The sequence below is a fragment of the Salvia splendens genome, chromosome 16 (assembly GCF_004379255.2).
Source record: "Salvia splendens isolate huo1 chromosome 16, SspV2, whole genome shotgun sequence".
Classification (NCBI taxonomy): Eukaryota; Viridiplantae; Streptophyta; class Magnoliopsida; order Lamiales; family Lamiaceae; genus Salvia; species Salvia splendens.
The window spans coordinates 7,991,441-8,016,587 of record NC_056047.1 but is presented as its reverse complement, the minus strand read 5'-3'; the positions used below and the strand labels follow the sequence as shown (position 1 = coordinate 8,016,587).

The following is a 25,147-nucleotide window of genomic DNA, read 5'->3' as shown; positions in this document are numbered from 1 at the left end:
GAAAAAGTCGTAACCAATTCTGAGACAAGAATTGAAGAAGCCACTAGTTCTAAACCAGTGGAAGAAGAAGCCACTAGTTCTAAATCAGCGGATGAGGAACCTGAATCGCGCAAGCGTGCAAGGCCCGATCCAAAAGATACAGTACTAAGACGTGGTAATAGAGTCAGAACACCAAAAACTTTTGGTCCTGACTACATTGCTTACATGTTGGATGAAGAACCAACATCGATAAAAGTAGCCTTTGCTGGCCCAGACGGGCTGCATTGGAGAGAAGCTGTTCAAAGCGAAATTGATTCAATTTTGCTAAACCACACTTGGGTGTTGGTAGATCTACCTGAAGGTGCGAAACCTCTAGGTTGCAAATGGGTACTTAAAAGGAAATTTAAGGCCGATGGAACAGTGGATAAGTATAAAGCCCGATTAGTAGTAAAGGGTTTTAAACAAAAGGAAGGACATGACTTCTTCGATACCTATTCACCTGTAACAAGGATTACATCTATCCGAGTGCTTCTCGCTATTGCTGCATTGCACAATCTTGAGATTCATCAAATGGATGTAAAGACCGCGTTTCTAAATGGTGAACTAGAAGATGAAATCTATATGGAACAACCCGAAGGGTTTGTAGTACCTGGACAAGAGAAAAAGGTATGCAAGCTAGTAAAATCTCTATATGGATTGAAACAAGCGCCATTGCAGTGGCACTTGAAGTTTGATAATGTGATGTTATCAAATGGGTTTAAAATCAACGAGTGCGACAAATGTGTCTACATCAAGAGCACTAATAACGGTCATGTTATAGTGTGTCTCTACGTTGATGATATGTTAATCTTGGGTAGCAACACTCAAGTAATTAACGATACAAAGGCCATGTTAAAGAGAAACTTTGACATGAAAGACATGGGTCTAGCAGATGTAATTCTTGGAATGAAGATTCTAAGAACGAATGATGGAATCATCTTAACACAATCACATTATGTTGAGAAGATATTGAATAAATTCAAAGCCTATGATGGCGCGCCGGTTAAGACTCCAATTGAACTCGACGTTCACTTGAGCAAAAACAAAGGCGAGCCCGTTGCACAAGAAGAGTATGCACGGGTGATCGAATGCATTATGTATTTGACTAATTGCACTCGACCTGACATTGCTTGTGCCGTGAACAAGTTGAGTCGTTACACGAGCAATCCAAGCAAAGAGCATTGGAGAGCTCTTGTGAGGGTTTTGAGATATTTAAAACACACTCAAAATCTTGGGCTACACTTCTCGAGATACCCCCCGGTACTTGAAGGGTACTGTGATGCCAATTGGATATCCGATAATAGAGACTCACTTTCAACAAGTGGATATGTCTTTACTATTGGGGGTGGTGCTGTATCGTGGAAATCCACAAAACAGACCTGTATAGCCCGATCAACAATAGAATCGGAGTTCATTGCCTTCGATAAGGCTGGTGAGGAAGCCGAGTGGCTTAAGAACTTCCTTGAAGACATTCCATGTTGGTCTAAGCCAGTGCCACCAGTGCTGATCCACTGCGATAGCCAAGCAGCTATTGGAAGGGCAAACAATGGCTTCTATAACGGTAAGTCTCGACATATACGTCGACGACATAACACCGTGAGACATTTGATCACAACAGGGGTGATTACAATTGACTATGTGAAGTCAATAGATAATCTAGCGGATCCGCTAACCAAATGGTTAAACCGTGATCAAATGAATAAGTTGCTAGAGGGAATGGGTTTGAAATCCACAAACTAAAGAATTGTCATAGTGGTAACCCAACCATGATGACTGGAGATCCCAAGAACTTGGTTCAAATGGACAACTAAGCTATGAGAGTTCATGGAAAAACACTCAAACTATATCTATTCCCTAGAGAGCAATAGAGTGTTGGAGAGCTTGCCTAGTGGTAAAGGCTAAGTCTATGACTTTTAATGGTTCTTAAGGATCTCAAAGAGATGGAATTCTCAAAGAGACCAAGTATGGCAAGGTACTTGACTAAGAATCACCTATGTAAGTGCGAAGTGTGGTCGCTTCATAAAAAAACGCACTTATGAATCCAAAGTGGTGTCCAAGACCGCAATGGACACAAAACGTGAGAACGGATGAGGTTGAGGTGTTTAAGCGTTAACACCATTGTCTCGGTGCACGCCGTGGGGGATTAGTTCAAAGCATCGCGCTACTAAGCCGTCTGTGTATCCGATGGTGTCGACTATGGAGGGTTCAAAGTCAACAACTACCTATCCTTATGCTTATATACCTCTCGAGGGTTGAGCTTGTGTCTGCATGCATATGCATTCGGCTATTTCCACTCATGTGGGGGATTGTAGAAATCATGGTATTAAATATGCCCGGTCAATGGATTTTGACCAAATAATAAATGTGACGAGACATTTAATTTTGTGAAATTAAATGACATAGCGTCGATCTACATTTTACGTAGATAAATGTAGTATATTCACTTTCTCAAATCCGATTTCCGGTGAGTGAGAAATAGTGGATTAAAGTTGGGCATAATTAGCTCTTAATTAAAGCTTGGAGTTGGAGCTTAGGGAATAATTAACTAGTGTTAATTATCCCACATTGGAGGATTAACACATCTTTTAATGTGTATAAATTAAGTGACTTTATGTTACTTAATAATTATAGTGGACCAAGATGGGTGAAAGAGCCCACACGCACACGCGCGCGCCGCCGCCGCCGCCCGAGCCCGAGCCCGTGCTCGTGCTCGTGCACGTGCTCGCGGTCGCGGTCGCGTGCCGCGGGCCTCGGGCCCTGGCCCGATCTTGATCTTGGGCTTGGATCTTGGCAATTGGTCTTTGGGTGGTCTTTGGGCTTGGGGCTTGGCCCAAACTATTCTTTTTGGACCACCGCCGAGTCAGCAATCCAAGTGGCTTGACACGTCGTCAAGCGAGGCACAGTCACGGCTGCCACGTGAGAAATCCACACGCTCCACACACGGGTGGCACACTCCAGCCACACGCCTGTAACCGACGTCGGTTACGAATTTGCCATGATGAGCCTTCAATGGCTGGTTGACCCTGCATGGTGGCTTGGCCTATAAATAGGCTAGCCATACCACTGCATTAGGACACACATACAAGCATTCTCTGCATAAGCTCTCTCCCTCTCTCTGCATTGTCCTTCTGTCGAAGCTCTGCCCTCTCTTCCATCCCGTTCGCCGGAGCTCTACTGATTGCGGTGCTGCATCAATAGAGACGTAGCCGTTTTACCTTTGGGGACGACACGCCAAACCGAAGAGCACTACCGGGGCGTATCTCGTCTTGCGGGAAGAGGCCTCCTCGACTCGGCTAATCATACTGGTTTAGTAGTTTCGATTCTACGTTGTAATTTTTAAGTTCAGTTCCTCCTTTTCTTTTCTTTTGGGTTGTATTACGCCCGGTTTTGTTATCTCTTGTAATCCAGAAACCAACAGATTTATACTCTATGCATATACGATTTGAAGTTGGGAGTAAAAATAGCAGGATTCATGGATTGCAATTGAAGGTAAGTCGAGCAAAGCTTTGAAACTGTACACACATTTGAGCAGAGTTGTGGATGCTGCTGCTTTGGTCTTCTGTTTCTAAGGAGAAACGGTGCAGTGATACACATTTACATTTATATTTACATTTACATTCCGATATCCGTGGACTAACATTTCTTGCTCTGCTTGTTGCTCCAGAGTTTCATAGAGAGGAGAATTCCTGGTTTCGGGGAGCCACAAGCTCAAAAAGCCACTGATTATGGACAGAACCCCAAATATGAGGAAAGAAAGAGACGGGCTAGATCTCCCAAACACAACCAGCAGGGGAGAAATCGAGGCCCCCAGCATCAATGACTGCCTCAACATGGAAACACACAAGTTCCTCACGTTTGTAGGGAACAGCTCCACGCAGTAGATGTACAGCAAATCAAATGCTGTCGAAGCTGCCATGAAACCAACTGCCTCGATCATCAGTTGAGGTAAGCTTCCTCTTTCCTTTGATGAAATTCCGGTGAGAAACACTGAGGCAGAGAAGAGCAGGCATGGCAACAGTAAAGTAGAGGTTAAAGTTAAGGTTTTCAACGTTGAGCTGAACACCATAGTAAACGAAACCAATCCCAAAACCTGTGAGCATAACCATTGTCATCCTTCTCACAGCCCATCTAGTATTCCACAGTCTCTCAATAGGCGAGCCTTTATTATCTCCTTTGCCCGAGACCATTTTCTCATTCGTAGACGATGGCTCCAGGAGACTCAGATTCGGGGGCAACTCTCTTCCATTGATTCTAGCATATCTTCTCAACACATCAAGAGCTTCTTCGCGTCTTCCCCTCACGAGTAGCCACCTTGGAGACTCTGCTACAAAGGGCATTAGTATAAAGACTGAGTAAACAAAGTTCTCCAACAAGTTCTGGTCGGATAAGCAATCACGGGGATAGACAGAAACCCCGCTGCAAAGAAGAAAAATCCAATTTGGCCAACTTGACCGCGCCATTTCCGGCCAATGGTTTCTGTCCAGAGCACCAGGCAGCATATACCAATGCCTGCTCTGGAAAGCCCGTTTGCAAAACGGAGAAGAGAGTAAATCCATATATTTGGGGAGAAGGAAGTTAGGAAAATGGTAGCAGCAGTTAGGAGACATGAAGCAAGCACTGCTCTTTTCCTCCCTAAGCGTCCATCCGCCAAGCGGCCAAACGCTGCAGAGCCTGTTAACACATACGGTAAAACTCATTCAGAAAAACTCGGAAAAAAACCTCTTCTTGATGCATGCTGTCTTAACATTATTGAATCTCATTTATGCAAAGTTTAATATGCTTTCTGTCTCTTTTTAGCAATGTTGAGTTGAGACAATAAACAAGTGGGGAAAAGGAGGAAACCTATGAGGGAACTGAGGAAGTAAACCGACGTTGGCAGAGCAGCGAGGAATCTACGGTCACACACCAGCCCCCACTCAGCTATGGTGGAGCTTGTACTCCCACCACTCCACTCCCAAGTCCCTGGCTTCAACCCACAAACAGAAGCAGCCGTTGTGCCACCACATTCGCGGCCAATGCACTGCCATGACTGTGGTTGAGCATCTGTGAAGATGGTGACAAGGGTGCAGTGGGAATCGAATATCCTAGCCAGGGACACCAAGATTACCTGCACAAGCTGCAAGAATCCGAACGACCCCACATATTCCTCCACCACCTCATCCACTGTAAGCTTCAGCTTACTCCCTACTCCATTTTTCTCTCCCACAAGTTGGTGTTTTTCCTCATCCATTTCAGACAAGAATGTGAGGGCGTGTCAGTGTTGTCTGATTCTTGAAAATGGCCATTTTTATACACTGAGAAAACAAACAGTGAAGAAAAGGATGGTTACCAGTGAATATGTTTGCATTAACTTTGGGGTTTGCATCACATTATGGCTAATGTTGGTTGGTTGGTTTCTTGGCGTGTTATGCCACTAAGAAAAGATAGCATTTTTACTCCTTGAAGGTGGCAATCTGAGTAAGGCAAAACTAGCTTGGATTATATTATATTAATGTAATCATTATGCCTTAATAATCAGTGACATAGAACTGCATTATTTATTCATTAACTTGTGCCTAATTCAAGGTTGCATCCAATCAAAATTTCTACTGTATTTGATGAGATAGAAAATGTATTGTGCTGTTGTAGTGGGAACAGAGTTATTCCCACCAAGTACAAGATGCTGATCCTATATTCTCACACACAATATGTACTCAAGTATCTAATCTGATTTTGCAAAAGAAAAATTAGCTTATTTTGAATTGTGATGCAACTTGAAACCGAGTTATACATTTTTATGGATGCGCATGCGAAGAAAAAAAAAGTACATATCATTTTCCCACTTTGAGTTTGTTGCCCATATTTAAACAAACATCAATTTAAAGAACCAAATATTGATGTCAGCAATATACCAAAATTTTCCTTGTATACAAGAAAATTTTATTTCTGTGAAACAGAAAAAAAAAGTTCCAACTAATTTTGTTTGTACCTACAAATTTGGTTAAATCTCTACAATCCAAAAAAATAGTCATCTGTTTATGTTTATGTTTTCTTTTCTCATTTTGGCGATGTCGTTTAGCATTACAAAAAAAACACATGAATTTTTATATAACAAGTTCTTGTAATGAAGCACTATAGCAAGTATTTTTGGATGTAAAATGATGGATATCTCAATCATGCATGCTTGGTGAAACCCCTGCATGATGGAGACTACCACATTGCATGCATATGCAATATGGGGGCATCGGCATCATATTTTTAAAACTTAAAAAAGCTAATTCAAAACAAATTATCACATAATACGTTTTCTTGTGAACTATGTTAGTACTTTCAAAACTATTCAATGTATGATACGGTCAACGAGTGGAAAATATATACGCGAGGAGGTAGAGGAGTAGTTTGGCCAGGGGAGAAAAATCAGGAAACATGTGAAACAGAAAAGTAGATTGAGCAAATCGTGGAGAGAAGTTTTCAGTTCCTATTTTCATGCAATTTAGTTATTCTCTATTTTCTACAGTCTATAAATACTTGTAAGCTAGGGAGATTAGATGATCACTGAGGCGATCAGTATTTTGGACGACGTAGTCGTAGGCCTCTGCGGAGGATTGTTATTTCTCGTTGATTCACAGCAATAAATAAATATTTGCAGTTTCCCTTTCCCCTCAAATTCGTGTGAACTGATAGCACAACTCGTGCTGCTTATCTCAGAATTGCCTTTACTCCTATCAATGTACTAGTAGTTAGAGTTGTGACATCAATACAAATTAATTATCAGAGTGCACATAATAAACGCAAAAGGGACATTAATTTGTGGTAAACAGGGTTGTCTAGCTACAATAAATTTGGAAGAAAAAATGGATTGATATAAAGTATTGATGGTTTCCATTACATTGTTCTCTTCTACTTTCAAGACATGATTTGTGTTAGGACAGAATCCTTATTTGATCAAGAAATAAGGTGTATGTATACTTCTAAAATGTAAGAAAAAATAAACCTTGTGGTGATTATTGCAAGTTTACTATGTTCTTATACTCCAAGAAAGTCCCCTCTAATGACCAACAGTTGCTGATGAGCTTGGTGCGAGCTCATCCGGTCCTTTGGTGATGCAGACGAGCATGCAACTCCAATTTGGAGGAGACTGATGATGCAGTCGTGCTGCTCGTTTCTCAAACTGCTCCAAGCTGCACTCCATGTCTCAGCATTTCCTGTTACTTGTTCACACAAAGCTGAGTTGTCTACAATTTCTGTGACTTTTTGTGGGACAGACATCTTCACAAACTGGTGACGGCTCAAGTTGTCGACTGGCCCTTTTCCTGTCAAAATTTCCAACAAGAGGATTCCAAATAGATAGTTTTTATAGTTAGACGAAGAGTATTTGAATAGAGATTTTAGATGTGAATTCTTGAATTACCAGTTGTTACCCAGAGCAGTATATCCAATGGTTCCTCGGATGGCAAGTGAGCTGGACTGGTCTGAAACTTATCTTGCTCCGAACTTGGGAACTACTCAGGCTAGACCAAAATGACCAACACAAGCAGTCATGTCACTATCAAGAAGGGCCTTAAGTGGCTTGTGATCACAGTGAGCAACAGGTGTTTGGCATTGGTGATGAAGATATGCAGTGCAGCAGCTACATCTATTGCAACGTTAATCCTTTGAAGAATTTTCAACTTAGGTGTGTTTTCTTGTGGATGTAGCCATTTTTCTAAGCTCCCATTTGACACAAACTGATAAATGAGTGCTTTGGAATTGTTTCCAAGGAAATCATTGCTTGAACAAGCAGTTATCACCTTGACAGGGTTGTAGTGTCTGTCGCTCTTCAAGGCTTGGCATTCAAACACGCCCGTGGAAGGGACCTCACCATCAAGGACAGATTTAAGGAGATGGAAGGGGAGAGTTTTGTCAAGAAACTTGGGATTATCCCTGAAAGATTGTTGTTTGAGAGGTCTAAGTAGTTGAGGATACTCAAATGAGCTAAATTTGGAATCCTCCCCTCGAAAGCATATAATGTTCAATTCCAAACAGCTGCCTATGCTTCTGAAATCTAAACAGAAAATCTTTTGTAAGAGAATGGCTCATGTTCATTTTCAGGCAGGGCACCAGTGAGGGTGTTGTACAACACATTAAACGACAGAATGCTTGGAATGCCACTGATGATTGTTGCTCACATTCAAGATTTCTAGTGTTTCAAGATTTCCCACTCCCTGGAATGAGTTTGAGTGATCAAGAATGGTGATGAAGGAAAAGTTTCCCAGTTGGGGTGCTATCGTCCCAGCTTATTTAATTAACGTAGAACGAAAAAAATACTTATTTATTTTGCACTTTCTTTTACTATTAGTTATCAGAGAATCGAACGAGTTTAGGATTGGCCAGCCTACTTGTTGGCCCACGAGATGGAGAGTAAGGGGATGAGGATGAACGAAATAACAACGTAAAGCGAAAGTGTACCTTTAGTCATTGATACGTGTTAGAATATTCAACATGAAGAACACGAAATACATGTTTAGAAACAAAGGCTTCTATCATTTTAGAGTTGATCGAATTCATTCTGTATCTGTATAGTAAATTAATACACTTCTTTTGTACTATTAATTATTTTTATAGAAATATACTTTCATTAATTTAAAATAATAATGAAACATATTGTACTCTTTCCGTCCCATTAAATATGCAATATTTGGGAATCGACACGAATTTTTATGTAGTGTTGTTTTATGAGTTAATGAGGATTGAGTAAAGTAAGAGAGATAAAAAAAGTAGGGATAGAGATATTTCCATTTTAGGAACCGTTCCATTTTTAATGGGACAGTAAAAAAAACGTTTCATTTTTAACGGGACAGAGAGAATATAATTTATGCAAATTTAATATTTTATCTACCAAGCTAAAACATTAATAGAAACTTTTTATATCAAGGAATTAGTCCATTGAAATTGATATATAATTTATAATATACAACCCAATATAACTAGTATAAAAAACATACTGATTTTCTTATACTATAACAAATTGGATTTATTATCTTCCACAGAGACGGGAAATATAAGCAATACTTATGAAACATTAAATTAATACTTTGAATGAAATATTAGTGGTGTTATTAAGTTAAAAGATTCAATGTCCGCCTGCAATTAATTATTTGTCGATCACTTTAAATTTTAAAAGTTTACTGGGCTACTGTTCTATGATTATGTGGGCTTACTGTGCTGGGCCTCTCGAGAATGTCGCGTGATAACTTCGCAGCTATGAATGGGCCTTAAAAGACTAGGCCCGCATTAGGATATTAAAATTATAGTACTACTACTAGTACTTCTAAAACATTCATCCCTAATTTATAGTAAAATATTTTACCTATAATAAAAATTAAATTTGTGAATATTTTTATTAAAAAAATATTTTATAAATTTAATATTATTAAGTTTGTGAATATTTTATAAATTTAGTTCAATTTTATTTTTATTATAGGTAAAAATTATTTTATAAATTTCAATATATTTTGATATAGGTAAGAAAATATTTTATAATTGAATTAGTTAGGTTAATTGATTAATTAGATTTATAATTAAGTCACTAATTTAGTTAAATCACGTTTGACCAGAAGGTAACTCATTAAACCCTAATAATTGCGCACACATTTTTCGCTGTCTCCCATTTCTCTCTCTAAACCCTAGAATTGCGGTAGTCACGAGTTGCGGATTTGCGGATGGATCTCCCGAGATTGGCTCTGATGCGCCAATCCTGACCAACGGAGGGCAGCTGAACTGAGTCTCAATCAGGTTCGTTTTGTTACACATATTTTGGATTAGTCTGCCGAGAGTGATTTGAATGATTGTGCAATTTGATTGAATCTTGATTGATTTTGTTTCAGTTTTGCCGTTTTAATTGATTCTGCTTCTGTTTTGATTGGAATCTTGATTGATTCTCCTTCAGTTTTGCAGTTTCAATTGATTCTGCTTCAGTTTTGATTGATTGTTCTATTTTGATTGCGATCTTGATTGATTCTGCTTCAGTTTTGCAGTTTTAATTGACTCGTGTATGGTGTACCTTCTGCAGAATCAGTTTGAACCCCAGCATTTGGTGAGATTGTTGCAGATCGTAGTTGAAGCTAGTTATGATTTAGCAATTAGACAACTCGCTAGCATTACCTTAAAGAATATCATTGCTGAAGACTGGGCAGGTAGGCTACAATCAAGAGAATATCATTACTGGTTTTGTTATTTTTAATGAAGAGAGAACTCATACTTTTTGATAATATCTAATTGTTTCACGGGATGTAGGCGTACCATCAAGGATTTTGCCTGAGGACAAGCATGTTGTGAGACAGAACATACCAGACCTTATTGCTCAGGTTCTGCCAATTCTAAGGTATCATTACCTTTTTCTCCACTGGTACTTTATGCAAGTCTGGAGAGGAAATTCTTAGTAAATGCATTTCACAAGCACACATGTATGTACAGTTAGCTTGTTATCAAGTGCTATTGGTGCCATTTAATGATACAATATGATTAGTTGACAGTAGTGCATTTACTTCATATGGCACTTGAATAAATTGGGTAGAATGACTGCTTATAATACTAACTTGGGAATTTAACTTCCATCCTTAAACAGAGCACAGCTGGGGGAATGCTTGAAAACAATTATACATGCAGAGCTCTCTCCAGAACAATTGCCAAATCTTTTGCATTGGGTAAATGTTAGTTTGCAGGAGCAACAAGTGTATAGAGCTCTGTTTGTGCTTAGGATTCTCGTCCGGAAATATCAGTGAGTTCATATGCTGTTCCCTATTTTTATTTACTACTTCAATACAGCATAGAGTATACGGATTTGTTTCAAAGGAATTTATCTTCTGTAGAAGAATATTGTGTATAACTTTTTTTAAAATTTGATAGATATTTTAGCATTATGGTCATGCTTTGTGCTGATTGTTTTTGTTATTTGCATGTTCAGATAATATGATGAGAGAATACTGCTTGATCAATGATCACATAGTGGTAGAAACATTGCCTAGTCTTCTTAACACATTTAACTTCCTTGTTGAGGTTGCTAACCCTTTGGTTGAAGTAGCAGATTTGATCAAGCTGATTTGCAAAATATTCTGGTCATCCAAATCCATATATGTAAGCTCACATCTTCTATTCATGCTTAGTTCTAGACTGCTGGTTGCAGTTTGTTGCATTAGAGCAATTCTTATTAGTTTTCCTGGTGATAGTTTACAACTATTGTTGAGATAAATACCTTATGTCTGAGAACTTGCTCATTAATTAGATTTTCTTTTTTTTAACTGACCATGTGCTCTATATGATGACATAATGTGAAAGCCCTACTGTAATAGATCTTTATGAATATATTAACTCTAATGCATTTGGTTCATGCTCTGTTTTATGTGTCTCATCCGTCTCAACTATTTTGGTATCAGACGGAGATCCCAAAGCTGTTATTTGATCCAGTTGTATTCAATGACTGGATGGTTCTTTTCTTAAAGATATTGGTGAGGCCTGGACCTGCAGAAGGACAGCCTGAAGATCCCGAGCTTAGAAAAACATGGGGATGGTGGAAAGTAAAGAAGTGGACGCTTAAGATATTAAGCCATCTTTCATGGTAGGTTCTTATCTATCATCATTCTATGGCCATGTTAGGTCAGTTGGACCTTATTTCAATAGTGCTCCTGTTTTCTTGTGTTTCCCAGGTTTAAGGATGTGAATATCCAAAACCCCATGAGGTTCCAGAGGAATTACGAACAGAAGATTTTGAATTACCATCTACATTTGTTGGATGGGATCCGTGATGGAGGCTATTTGCCGGACAGAGTTATCATACTTATCCTGGATTATCTAAGCAACAAGTTCATAAAGTGTTCTTATATTTTGTCATACTTTATCTACTTTTGAATGATGTAACCAAAATTTTGCAGCATCTCCAAAAGTAACATGTACATAGAGCTGCGACCAATACTTGATGATCTTTTCAAGGTCATCTTCCCCCAGATGTGCTTTAGCGACAATGATCAAAGGCTCTGGGATGAAGACCCTCGTGAATTTGTGAGGAAGGGATATGGTGAGTTAACACTGTCATCTGTTGAAGTTTTTTTTTGCTTGGACATTTGAACCATTTTTCATATTTTTACATTTTTTGTGGGCATAGATAAGGACCCATATTGTCCTAGAGCTGCTGCCCTGAATTTTGTCAGGGTGATGGTGACAGAATGTGAAAAGGAGGATATTCAAAAGTTAGATAAATCAGCAACATAAGGACAATTGAGGTAAGAAAGATCATAACTGTCGACTCTCAATCATTTCTATTTGTTTACTTAGGATAAACTGAATTTCCATTTACCATCAAAATCAACGTCACGTAAAGACATCTAATCCGGCTTCAGCCAAACGACCTCCCCACTACATATTTTCTTTACTTCCACGGTAGTAAGAAAAAGAGTTAAGCATTGGTCGACAATTTCAGTCATTGCTTTACGAGTAAACTTAAGGTCTCCATTGTTACCATGATTTTTATGCCTCTTTGATTCTGCAAAGAGTTTGCAAGAAATGAAAATGAGCATTAAAAAAAGAAAATGAAAGTGCATAGCAAAAAGAAAATGAAACATGACCATGAATTATTGTTTCCATTCCTTGGCTGTTGATTTGTTCATACTCTCTAAATTTTAAAACACAAATATAAGTCAGTACTTGTCACTTAAATACTCCCTCCGTCCCGCACTACTCGCACATTTCCTTTTGGGCACGGAGATTAAGGATTGAGTGATAGACAAAGTCAACAATTACGGCTGTAGGTATAAATTGTTACTAAAATTGGAAAGAGTGCAAATAACTTGGGACGCCCAGAAAGGAAATAAGTGCAAGTAGTGCGGGACGAAGGGAGTATAAAACAACATAAAAAATAAATATATATAAAACAAAAAAAGTATAACTTTGCAGGCATTCACGAACGCTTTCAACGCAAAGACAGAATCAACGTACACCGAAAGTTCCGGGTGACGCAATTCAGAAACAATACTGTGCAATGCAATATAGAAGTTGTGTTGGTCCGAGAAATCGAAAGTTGCGTATAATCGTGCAACCCATGCAGCCTACAATAACACATTTCCAAAGTGAACACTGTCATAATTTACAATAGCTTGCACAAACAAAATAATAGTAAATGCACCTTTGCTCGAACATGGCCAACATCACTGCATAATTGAGGAATAACTAGGGGTGGGTCGATACAAGATATTGTATCGAAAACGTTGTATCGTATATCGTATCGAAAATATCGATATGAAAGAATTTCATATCGTTATCATATCGAAAGTTTCGATATATCGAAAGTTTCGATATATCGAATATCGATATATCGAACTTTCGATATGGATAATATCAATATCGATATCGTATCGAATACTTGTATATCGAAAATTATAATTTCAAAACTTAAAATTCACACAAAAATTAATAAAACTTCTACACAATAAAATTAATAGTGTTCTTATCTCCATAATCAAAATACAACACAACCAAGTACAATTAAATGGATTTATATATATTTATAATTTTAAATTTTAATATGTATTGAATTTCAATATGTTCCGATATATACGATATATATCGTATATTCGATATCGAAAATATCGATATATATCGTATATTCGATATATAACGATATATCGCGATATAAGTTACGATATATAAAAAATTCGATAATTTTTCGATATTTTTCAATATGATACGAGCGATATATCATTTTTTCGATATTTTTCCCCAGCCCTAGGAATAACATGTTCAAGAATTTTCTCCAGATCATATTTGCATGCTTCCGTGTGCTTCATTGTATCAATCATAGCACCGATAGCAAGAAAAGCACCATCTATTTCTGTGTAGCTTTTGTTTTCTGGTATTGTCCAATCGATTTTATTGGTTTATTCTTAAACTAGAAATGCTTGGACAGTAACAGAAAACAAAAACTACACAGAAATAGATGGTGTTTTTCTTGCTATCAGTGCTATGATTGATACAATGAAGCACACGGAAGCATGCAAATATGATCTAGAGAAAATTCTTGAACAACATGTTATTCCTCAGTTATGCAGTGATGTTGGGCATGTTCGAGCAAAGGTACATTTACTTTTATTTTGTTTGTGCAAGCTATTGTAAATTATGTCGGTGTTCACTTTGGAAATGTGTTATTGTAGACTGCATGGGTTGCACGATTATATGCAACTTTCGATTTCTCAGAACAACACAACTTCTATATTGCATTGCACAGTATTGTTTCTGAATTGCGTCATCCAAAACTTCCGGTGTACGTTGATTCTGTCTTTGCGTTGAAAGCGTTCGTGAATGCCTGCAAAGCTATACTTTTTTTGTTGTTTTATATTTATTTACTTTTTATGTTGTTTTATATTTAAGTGACAAGTACTGACTTATATTTGTGTTTTAAAATTTAGAGAGTATGAACAAATCAACAGCCAAGGAATGGAAACAATAATTCATGGTCATGTTTCATTTTCTTTTTGCTATACACTTTCATTTTCTTTTTTTAATGCTCATTTTCATTTCTTGCAAACTCTTTGCAGAATCAAACAGGCATAAAAATCATGGTAACAATGGAGACCTTAAGTTTACTCGTAAAGCAATGACATAAATTGTCGACCAATGCTCAGCTCTTTTTCTTACTACCGTGGAAGCAAGGAAATTATGTAGTGGGGAGGTCGTTTGGCTGAAGCCGGATTAGATGTCTTTACGTGACGTTGATTTTGATGGTAAATGGAAATTCAGTTTGTCCTAAGCAAACTGATAGAAATGATTGAGAGTCGACAGTTATGATCTTTCTTACCTCAATGTCCATATGTTGCTGATCAACAATCAAGTGCTGGTTCATAAATCTTTGTTCTTCATCAATCCTGTTCTTTTATATACTGCCATTTTTGTTCAATACTGCTTCTGTTCAGCCTTCCTTAGCGAAAGAGGAAAAGGATGGGTATTCTATAAGATTTAACCAATAAATAATGAGTATTACTATGTGACCATGGATTCGTTAACAATAAAATACTATATGATACTAGTAGTTCACTATAAGATGTAGCTAATAAAGTAAAATGAAATAAGCTTTGTTTAAAATTTAATTTGAATACATTAAATTTGTCTAAGTAATTATGAATTGAATAATGTCGCATTTGAATCGAGATAATGTCAATAATTGTTTGGCATTATCTCGATTCATCAGAGAAATTGTTTTGCATTGGCCTTTTAACCAATAATTGTTTGCTTTGGTTATTTAGCCTCTGATCAGGTTAAATTGTGGAGATATGTCATCCTTATTTTACTGATTGCAGGAATCTGTCATCACAACAATTGGCTTCCTGAAGGAAGCTCCAGCCGTAAATGTACATGGTTTTAATGTCTACCACAAGAATAGACTGATACTGGTGACTGCTTTTACTGTATTAATCAATCTTTCGATATTGTCACTAGCAGAAATATAGTTAAACTGAACTCAAGCAAGTATAGTGTAGCGCTTCCTGAGGCAAATGGACCATTTTAGATGATACACTCTTAATTCTGACATTATTACATTAGTTAGGAAAATTTTATTTACCCTCTTTCCACTTACTATCGTATAGCTTTGCCATCAATCAGTCATTCAGTCAGTCCTGCATCCCTCTAGACTTCTTATAGTAAAGGCATTGTGATATTCTGAATTGCTCCTTTGACATCCTTTTCTTTTTTCTAATATATAATCTAGGATCTCTAATACTGGCTTTATCTACCTACAGCGAAACCTATTTTGTTTCTCTCACTGCAGCCATTTTGGCATGTTGTATGCTATGCTAGAAACAGAGGCAGAGGAGTTGTTGGTAAGAATTTTGTATAGTGCCAGGTTTTGTATTTTCCTCCTGAATTGCATAAATTTTTATACCACACAACATGGCAGGGATTTTGGAAGCAAACTTTATTAAGCCTACTCACAACAAACAGGACTTTGAGAAAACACCAGTTTTCGAGAAGCTTGAAGCCCGTCTGAAAGATATGACAGTAGAATACTGGTTAGTGATCAATTTCAGGAAGGAAAAAAGAAGACGAAGTTTATACCCAAAATCAAGGAATTTGAGCTTTCCTGTCTCTATTTGCTAACTTTAAAGGCTTTTATATAAATTGCAATGAATATTCTGCCATTGATGGATCATGCCGTCTATGCTATAATATTCTTCTTTGGCAGGGATTACCATTGTGGACTCATTGGCTATAAAGTTTTGAAAGTTCCTCGACCAATGACACATCAAGTGACACCTAGTCCTGATTCAGATCGTGGACCTGGTATATATCAACCTGTGGTGCTGACTAGAGACTCCTTACCGTCCTTCCATCAAAATGCAGAGGGTAAGAACTCAGAATATGTTTTGATGTATCAGCCTTCATCATATCTCTGAATCTCTTATCTCTTTACTGAAGTATGCCTGCTAATGTAACAAACAATTTTGAAACTCATTATGCAATGAAATTGCACAGGAGGAACTCTCAGAAGGAAAAGAAACGAGCAAGTTGTGGAGCCTGGAAGGGTAAATAGGATGGGAGGTACAGGGGTGAGACCTGTTGACAGTGCTCTTGGCGGAGATGTACTACAGGTCCTTTCGTCATTTATAATCATTAGCTTTCCCAGTAGCATATATCCAAGTTTTCTCATTTGTAGGGTAACAAATTCTAGAACCCAAACTGATGATATCAGTGTGGTTATGGAAATAGCTTTAATTACTTAGTGTTCTGTATTTTCATAACAAAGCCATCCCGACGTGTATAACCTGATGCTATCTGTTATTTCCTTGATGCAGCATGCTATTAATCCTGCCAGAGCGGTTCCAGTAGCTGATGCTGCTGTTAAGATAATTCAAGATAACCAAAAACTCCACGCTCAGTAAGTCTTGTATCATAGAACTAATGCGCTTGTTGACTATGACAAACAGCTTTATATCAACTTATGAAAACAAAAAACCCCCGCCAAAGGCGACTCTGATTCTCCTCCACAATCAATGATAATAAGTCATATGCTTGTGAGTTCAGAATGTATATACCCATGCTTACACAATTTTGCACCTGTCTGTATCTCAGATTCAAGATATTTGAGGAGACTGACAAAGAGCTCAATCTCAAGGTATCGATGTTTTGCTGTTTAAGACATTTTGAATATTTGTTTAAACCTTTGAATATTTGTTTAAACCAAAAGGTTTGTTCACTGATTACATGAAAATTGAATTGTGGTATAGAGATCTTGTCCATGATGCACTATCTATGAGATGCATTTTGGCCAAGATAAACTTCTATTTTCTCTCTCTTCAAAGTTCATGTAAATATTGTCATGAACTTTATATCATACTCTCTTTGTCCCACTACAGTTGTTTTGTGAAAATGATAATAAATCGTTAGAGTGGAAAGAAAGTAAAGTTAGTAAGAGAATAATTTAGATACGACTCTCTTTTACAATATTTCCTCTCTTACTTTACTTTCTTTCCACTTTAACTATTTATTATCATCTTCACAAAACAACGGCCGAAAAGAAATGCATCAATTATAGAGGGATAGAGTATCAACTTTGTGGACATGAAATTAAGTGTTTTTCATGCTTTTCTTTGCAGATTACAAAACTCACGGAAGAAATACAAAAAGAGCGTCATGAGTACGCTCGCTTGCTGCTAGAAACGAAAATGTTGGAGAAAGTGAAAAGGGAAAGGGCAATTAGGGAAATGAGACATTCCTGATCATTCTGCTGATATTTTTGGTAAGGTAAATGTTACAAATTGTCTTAATCTAAACACGCTTTGCGTTTTCGTGTCCTTGTCCCATCACAATGATAGTATCCCAACATAAGGATAGTAATAAACAGATTCATCACTTTGCAAATTTTCCATGTCCGTGTTCGGGCGACCAGAATTTGAGCCCGTTATCAAACATGGTACTCCCAAGTTCAGGCCAAGTGTGCAAAACGGGCCCGATTCCGGGCGTGAGGACATGAGTATGAGCCTGTTTATAACGTAACGACAAATTTTTTTATTATGCTTATGTTGGGCACATGCAAGAAAATGTGCATAGGTTGGAACAAGTAACATTTACCATTTAGTTATGTAATTTTCTGTACTTTTGTGCAAATTAAGTAAGGTATATATTTTAGCCCATTTCCCCTTTTTCCCTTACCGAATGAGCTAACTCCCTGATGATATTCATCTCATCCTCGATAAGATGGGCATATTTCAAGCTGTTGAGACGGCTATTCTCTCCAAGCGATGGAAAAAGCTGTGGTGTGCCCTCCCCGCCCTCCGCTTCCACTTCAGCCTCCCCATACACAGCTACCTCTCCCCCCTATGAACACAATAGATCCCAACTCCTCTCTCACTGCCAACGTGTCTCCCAATTTCTCTCTCACCGCCATGCCTCAGCCGCTGTCCACGCCTTCCACATCTCATTCGGCAGCAATACTCTCCTAGGCGGCGGAGTTGACAGGTCATTCGTGGAGGATTGCGCCCTCTACGCCATCAATCACGGCGTCCAATCCCTCCACCTCCACCGTCACGACTTAAGACAAACGTGGCTACCCGCAGCGATCTCTGCCTGCAAAACGCTCAAGGAGCTCGACCTCACAGAATTCTTTGTCAACAGCGTCCAATACCACAATCAGAGAATTGTATTTTTTTTTTGTTTATTTTTTGGATTTGACTTGATTTCATTTGTTTTGTCTTATGTTTAGTATTTATTTTCATAGATTATTAATGTTTGATTTGAGAGCATATCATTTTCATTCTTCTCTCTCTTAATTTTTTTTGACCGATGGTGATGGAAGGACGTCACCTAATTTGTAATTTTTTTTGACCGATGGTGATGGAAGGACGTCACCTAATTTGCAATTTGATAGGAACTTTGTATCTGTTTGTGGTTCTTACATATTGTTTACAAGTGATGAATATTAGAGCACAATAATTTGTTTCAATTTCTATGTGAATTTTAGAGCACAATATATACGTGTCTATTTCAGTTCCAGCCCTTCAAATTTCTTACGATTGCCATTTACTTGTCTAACGATTTTGGACAATTTTGATAGAATTGGTTTATTAGAGAAAAAAAATGTGTGATAAGGCTTTTAAAAAGCCCATATAACATCAAAGGTGTGTACGCAAACTTGAAACAATCTCAAGTATTGTGAACTTTCAAGAAAAAAGATTTCAAATTGTAGAATGAGAGAGAAATAGATGAAGGGGAGAGATGAGATGGGAGTTCCGGCAACAGCGACAGCGCCGGACGACCGAGAGAGGAAATTGAAGAGGAGGCAGAGTGATTGAAAGAGAAGGGGCAACTTTGGGCTTTATTTATAAAGTTTTGGGCCCAATAATAAATAGATTTGGGCTGGGAATACTCCTATGCTTGGACCAGTTGTCGACGAGATTTTGACATTAAAATGCGTGGGATAGATTTATCTTTTCCGAATGCAATGGAAAACAATGAATTTATTTAATAGCTTTGCCTCAGCAATATTATTTAATTTTAAACAGCCTGCTGAGTCACATAATAAAAAATATAATGATTAGTAAAGAATATAAAAATATTTTCCTAAAATTAAACTGTGACTCCACTCTAGTAGTATCAATTTTTAAAATGTTTTAATAGTGACTCCACTTTTTTTTTCTTAAATAATAATCGCCATCCCTCATTTCTTAATCAAAATTTTGTCCCAGACTAAATCCAAAAACATTAAAAAGTGTTGAAATCATTAAAAATTAAGGGGAGTGATAATTCTACGTACATAATTGGATATTTTAGGTATTTCATATTTAAAACCGGTTCATAATTTTTAATTAATTTTAAATAAATTAGTGTATTACAAATTAATCCTTTGAAAATAGCTCATTTTTCTCTTCTTTTCTTCCACATTTTTTATGGAAGCGTGTATGTAGTGTAGTTATATACCTCTCTCCTCTCTCATCCACATTCTAGCCGAGAATTGTGTATGCAGTTTCTCTCATATCTCTCCCTCTATCAATATGATATCTACTCCTTTAATATTTTATTATTTACCTCACATCAAATGTTTTGCTACACCCTATTAAGTAGGAGTACCTTACTATTAGTATTACAAATATTGTACTATTCGAAATTTGTTTTTAATAGTATTACTTATTGCTGAATTATTTCTCTTCATATTCTTTTATTGTTTCAAATTATTTGCATAATTAATTAAAGTAATTATTTGTGAACTTCGATAATGTTAAATAAGTATATGTAGTATAAAAATATTTATAAATGTAATTTAAAAACATTGCTTTTTATTGTTACAATTTATATACTCTTTGATTCATTTCATTATCGGTTATCATGAATCATATCATGGATCTTTATGATAAAAGATGCCTACAAATTGTCGAAAGAATATTATAATACTCCTAATATTTTGGATTATTAATATATAAAAGTTACATAGCGATAGAAAAGAAAGATAAGTATTACTTATATAGGAGTACTTTTTTTACCTTGGCGCGCGAATGCCAACGCTTTAAACATTGATGCTTCAGTGTTCAATCCGTTAAAAAATATATATACGGTGCATGCATGCTGGTTGCAATATCATTAATTATGAAGATTGAAATATTAATGATTATTAAGTGTTAATTATAGTATTGAATTACTTTTGCCTGGATGGAATGTAACACACATACATTCATGTTGAAGTACATGAAATATTAATTAATTATAGTTACTTATAATTAATTTATTAACGAAACATATACTCGAGTTGTTTTATTTATAACCAACTTAAAATAGAAAAAAAATTATTTAAAATAATCAATTGAAAATTAATAAAATGAATACAGTAAAAACCAAAAGTAGAAACTACATTTAAACTAAAATAAAATAAAATGTAATCAATCCAAATCGGTCGTTGCCGTCAACACGTGGGAATTGGAGGACAAGATGAAAGAAAAATACCCGGACCTGTTTGAATAGACCATCGTAAATTTCGGGACGAAATTTCTTTTAAGGGAGATAGTATGTAACGACCCGCTAAAACGATATTATTAGAAACAGTAGTGTTGGCGTAATTATACCTATATAAGTGATTTTTTAAGTAATTAATTTCAAACTACGATAGAAGGTTGTTTACGATAGAGTGTCGTTGTTGTTTCTAACTTCAGCCAAGTATATAATATATAAGTATATATATATATATATATATATATATATGTGCAATAAAAGAATCGAGACCCATAATCAAAGTTTTAATGTCTTATACATCCAGCAAAAGTCCAAAAGCGTTTTTTTTACAACGAGTTCGATGCTAGATTAGAGTAAGAAAACGATTTCGGACATCACAAGAGTCGTGCCGGGATGGACTCGCACCGGACAGCCGTGCCGAGTGCCGGGCAGCACCTGGACAGCCCGTCTTCTGTCCTCCGGGTCTTGCTCGATCACCACTTTTTGCACTCCCGATACCTACACGAAAGGATAGACCACGTATCAAATACACTTTCGACATTAAATCAAGACGACAAGTGAATAAGAACCGCATCACATCAAGCACGTTTTCCTAAGGCCGCATTAATTAGTCGTCTTATCGAAACGAAAAGACGTGAATTTTTGTTTTTAGTGAAAAAAAAAAGTCCATAACTTTTGGACATTATACCTCCACGTATGGATCAAGTTTTAACCATGTAAACCATGCACCTTTCTTCCCTATAAATACCACACTATATCATCCTCTACTTTTTGTTCCTTCACAAAATTCTCTAACCAAAATTTTATCAAAATGAGGATGCATGTAAGTGTTTGAAGAAGAGGAGTTCAATTTCCTACTCACTATCCTTCTTCTCCTCCTCTCCTCATGGTAATTCCTCCTAATAACTATTTTGCTACATAGCCATTTTCATACCACATTCAAACATGAACACTTAGAATTTTCACATACCAAATACCATCTTCTTGTATGCCGTGAACGTAAGAAAAACATTCATGCTTATAAACAAAATTTCTTGAACAAACTTCCTTAAGCAAAGAGCCAAGAACCATGATTATATATATATATATATATATATATATATATATATATATATATATATATATATTTTTTAAGCAATCAAGATCTATGAATTTTGATAACCATGGAAATAACGTTGAGCTCGAGATAGTAGAACTTAGCTTTTAGTGAACTTAGGAGAACACCGGGCTGCCCGAACGGTGCCGCTGCTGCTGTCTGCGGCAGCCACGCACACCTTGCTGCCCTCTCGGCAGCCATACACGCACACACGCTGCTGCTACTGCTGTCACACGGTGGCAGCCTTTCACGCCAAACCCCTGTCGCCACTGCCCCTCAACACACCAGCTGCCAGCGAAGCTCCGGCGGCTGCAACATCGCATCCGGAATGACCCCGCTGCCCCACCCCGCGACGGCAGCTGGGCTCACACGCCGGCGAGCCAGATTAAGCGACGGGTCTGCCGGACCTGTTTTGGAAGAACTGAAGTGAGAGATGAAGGGGAAAGCATGTGTATGTACATGTATGTGCGTGTGTGTGTTAAAGAGAAAGAGAAAAATGAGAAAAGAGAGATGTACCTGGTGGACGACGACGCAGCTGCGTGAGAGGGAGCGGACGGTGGGAGTACGAGCAGCAGCGTGACCTGCTGACAGCGGTGAGGTGGGCGGCGTGCAGCCGGCGGTGCGAGCGTCGTTCGCCGGCGACGCAATGACCGGCCGAGCCCCGGTGAACGAAGGAGAACGAGAGAGAGTAAGAGATCGGTGAGAGAGAAAGAGGGGAGAAGAAAGAGGCAAGACAAATCTGAATTTGGGATGGTGAATATAGCGTTCACTTTTGAATTTTAGGACTTGGGCTCTTGTTGGGCCAAAACTTTAATATTTTGTTTGGGCTTCATTAAATCTTTTCTTTGGGCCGAGAAGTGAAAGGAAATGAGAGAGGTTTAGCTCTTCAATTTAATTGATGGTTTGATGGTGGTTTCCAAATAATTTTGAATGGTTCGGTTTGATTAAATAATTAATCTCACGATTAATTATTTTTCTTTTCTAATCTTTAGAGTCAATTAATATTGATCTCTTGATGAATTTCTTATGGATAAGTTAAAATATGTGCTTAATGAGTTTTTATTTTTTTTCCCAAGTAATTAAAAGTCTCTAAATTATTTAGAATGCCGCGAGCTTGAATCGAATGAACTTTCTTTTAATCTAAACCCTGAACGTAGGATGCATACCTCATATAAGATCATTTCATATCATCTTTTATGAATGTTCTTACGACTAATTGAATTAATACCCTCTTTCAAGAAGGGCGTGTTCAAGGAGTTGATTTTCGAAACCGAGCTTGAGAAGGGTATTTTTGGAAGCATCGAGGTGGGCTTTATATCCAACACATTAAGTGTGGATAAAATTATCAAGCATATATGAAAGGATTTTTGTTTGATAAAATCGCACTTTTTTTGTTTGCAAATGTTATCGTGCCATAAATTATTTATTTTATGATGCCTATCTGTTTTGGCTATGCCAAAAAGAAATAAAACGAATTCGGACTCCAATAGGACTGAAAATCCTATTCGAGTTAGTGTACACAAAGGAATGGACCGTGTGTCATCGTAAGGGTTGGCCGGTCAATGTGATCGTGGAAGGTGGCCACCTTCCCGACACACTATGAATTATCAGATATGGCGGATTACAAGGATGAACTTAGTCTGATCAGACGAACTTTATGAAAATGAACTTAGTAAGCTCGGGCCTTTAAGAAAAACCCCGTGTGTTACTGCTATGGCATGATGACAATGACTTTTTATTATATATGTGTAATTTTCGGCAATGTGTTCACTGAGTACCCCGTACTCAGCCCTGCATGTATTTATAAATGTGCAGGTTGAGCTGATGATGAAATGGTGGCTGAGTGGAGTTGGTGGTTGTCTCACATCTTTTGTAGGATTTTCTGTGGCATATGTCTTCACACATACCGCCGTGTTTTGCAACTTCTTCCGTTGTGCCTCGTTGTAATATTTTGTGCTAAAGAGGTCATAAGGACAATACTTTGTTTTGAGATGACGCTCCGCAAACTCTCTTTTGGATTGTATAATCCTTCATATTGTCTTATGAACCTTTTCTTTCTTATCAAGAAGTGTTTGATGCTCCATTGTCCTTATCCCCTTTCTATCCCCTTTTTCTTATTCCCCTCCCCTAGTCACGTTTCCCCGAGCATTGCTATCCTTAGCAAGGCGCGGTCGTGACACGGACTACTTGCGGTTGAGCTTCCGGGGGATTCGTCGTCGAACCAATTTCCCGCCTCGGGTCCTTCGTCTTGGACAACCATGTTGTGCAAGATTATGCACGTATACATGATGTCGACCATGTTTTCCATGAACCACGTACGAGCCGGGGCTTTGATGATGTTGAAGCGCGCTTGGAGAAAATAAAGGTTTCCCCATGCGGAAACGGCGACGGAAGTACGTATCTCCCCAAACCGAGTTATCGCAGAAGTAGTCGCGTACTAACCTTGCAGCGGCTTCCTCCCGGTTACGATGGATGTACGTACGGGAGCGTCGTTGGGGAGCGGCTTCTTCGGCCTCCCGTCGTCGATCTTCTTCAAGTGATTGTTGCAATATTTGACGCATTTGTTCAAAAGGATCCATTAGTTTGATTAAATTTGGGAGAAGGAAAGCAGAGTTGATTTAAGATGAAAATTGGGGTGGAAATAGAGAGGAATAGATGTGTGTTTGTGATTGAAATGAGTATGAAATATGAGTATTTATAGAGTAAATAAATAAAAAAAAAAATACAAAACGGATATAAAAAACGGTCACATTACCGTTGCAATTTTTTTTTATTAAATTCGATTTTTTTAAAAAAAATTGAATTATTGCGTCACCGGGACGAAGCCTACTCGCGGGGCAGCGAGTGGGCTTCACGCGTCGAATGCGAGGCCGCCACGTCGCCTCGGCGCGTGGCGGAACGTTTCATTCCGCGTTCCTCCGGAACGGAACGCGACACAGCATAGGAACGGCATGGGCACGGAACGGCGACGGAACGGAGCCTGCAACGCGTGCCGTCGCAGAACCGTTCCGCCGGAACGGCATAGGAACCGCAACGGCACAGTGTTACGGGTGCCCTAAAAATATTATGTACATGTACAATTTATGTACATTT

The 25,147-nt window shown here is 37.9% G+C and overlaps 2 protein-coding genes and 1 pseudogene across 6 annotated transcripts; 2 read left to right on the top strand and 1 right to left on the bottom strand.

Annotated features, from left to right (window-relative positions):
- Positions 1 to 3,573: 3,573 nt before the first annotated feature.
- On the bottom strand, positions 3,574 to 5,248 carry LOC121771284 (annotated as a pseudogene).
- Positions 5,249 to 9,723: 4,475 nt separating this feature from the next.
- On the top strand, positions 9,724 to 11,573 carry LOC121770127 (importin beta-like SAD2 homolog; the record flags this gene model as incomplete). The annotated part of the gene is made up of 6 exons (XM_042166920.1): positions 9,724 to 9,771; positions 10,049 to 10,172; positions 10,273 to 10,360; positions 10,604 to 10,756; positions 11,063 to 11,112; positions 11,412 to 11,573. Coding segments are annotated over 6 exons (489 nt in total), but the record flags the coding sequence as incomplete, so codon positions are not given.
- Positions 11,574 to 14,561: 2,988 nt separating this feature from the next.
- On the top strand, positions 14,562 to 18,898 carry LOC121770074 (protein MICRORCHIDIA 6-like). 5 transcript variants are annotated; one of them, XM_042166873.1, is made up of 10 exons: positions 14,562 to 14,747; positions 15,321 to 15,413; positions 15,762 to 15,842; positions 15,920 to 16,031; positions 16,205 to 16,365; positions 16,495 to 16,610; positions 16,815 to 16,897; positions 17,092 to 17,134; positions 17,616 to 17,758; positions 18,217 to 18,898. In XM_042166873.1, exons 4-9 carry the CDS (start codon positions 16,015 to 16,017, stop codon positions 17,736 to 17,738), a joined length of 543 nt encoding a protein of 180 aa, XP_042022807.1. In that variant the 5' UTR covers positions 14,562 to 14,747; positions 15,321 to 15,413; positions 15,762 to 15,842; positions 15,920 to 16,014; the 3' UTR covers positions 17,739 to 17,758; positions 18,217 to 18,898. The 5 variants fall into 5 exon arrangements, with proteins under 5 accessions (XP_042022807.1, XP_042022806.1, XP_042022809.1 ...); XM_042166872.1 differs by having other exon boundaries at positions 17,616 to 17,763; XM_042166875.1 differs by lacking the exon at positions 18,217 to 18,898 and adding an exon at positions 17,864 to 18,152.
- Positions 18,899 to 25,147: the final 6,249 nt, after the last annotated feature.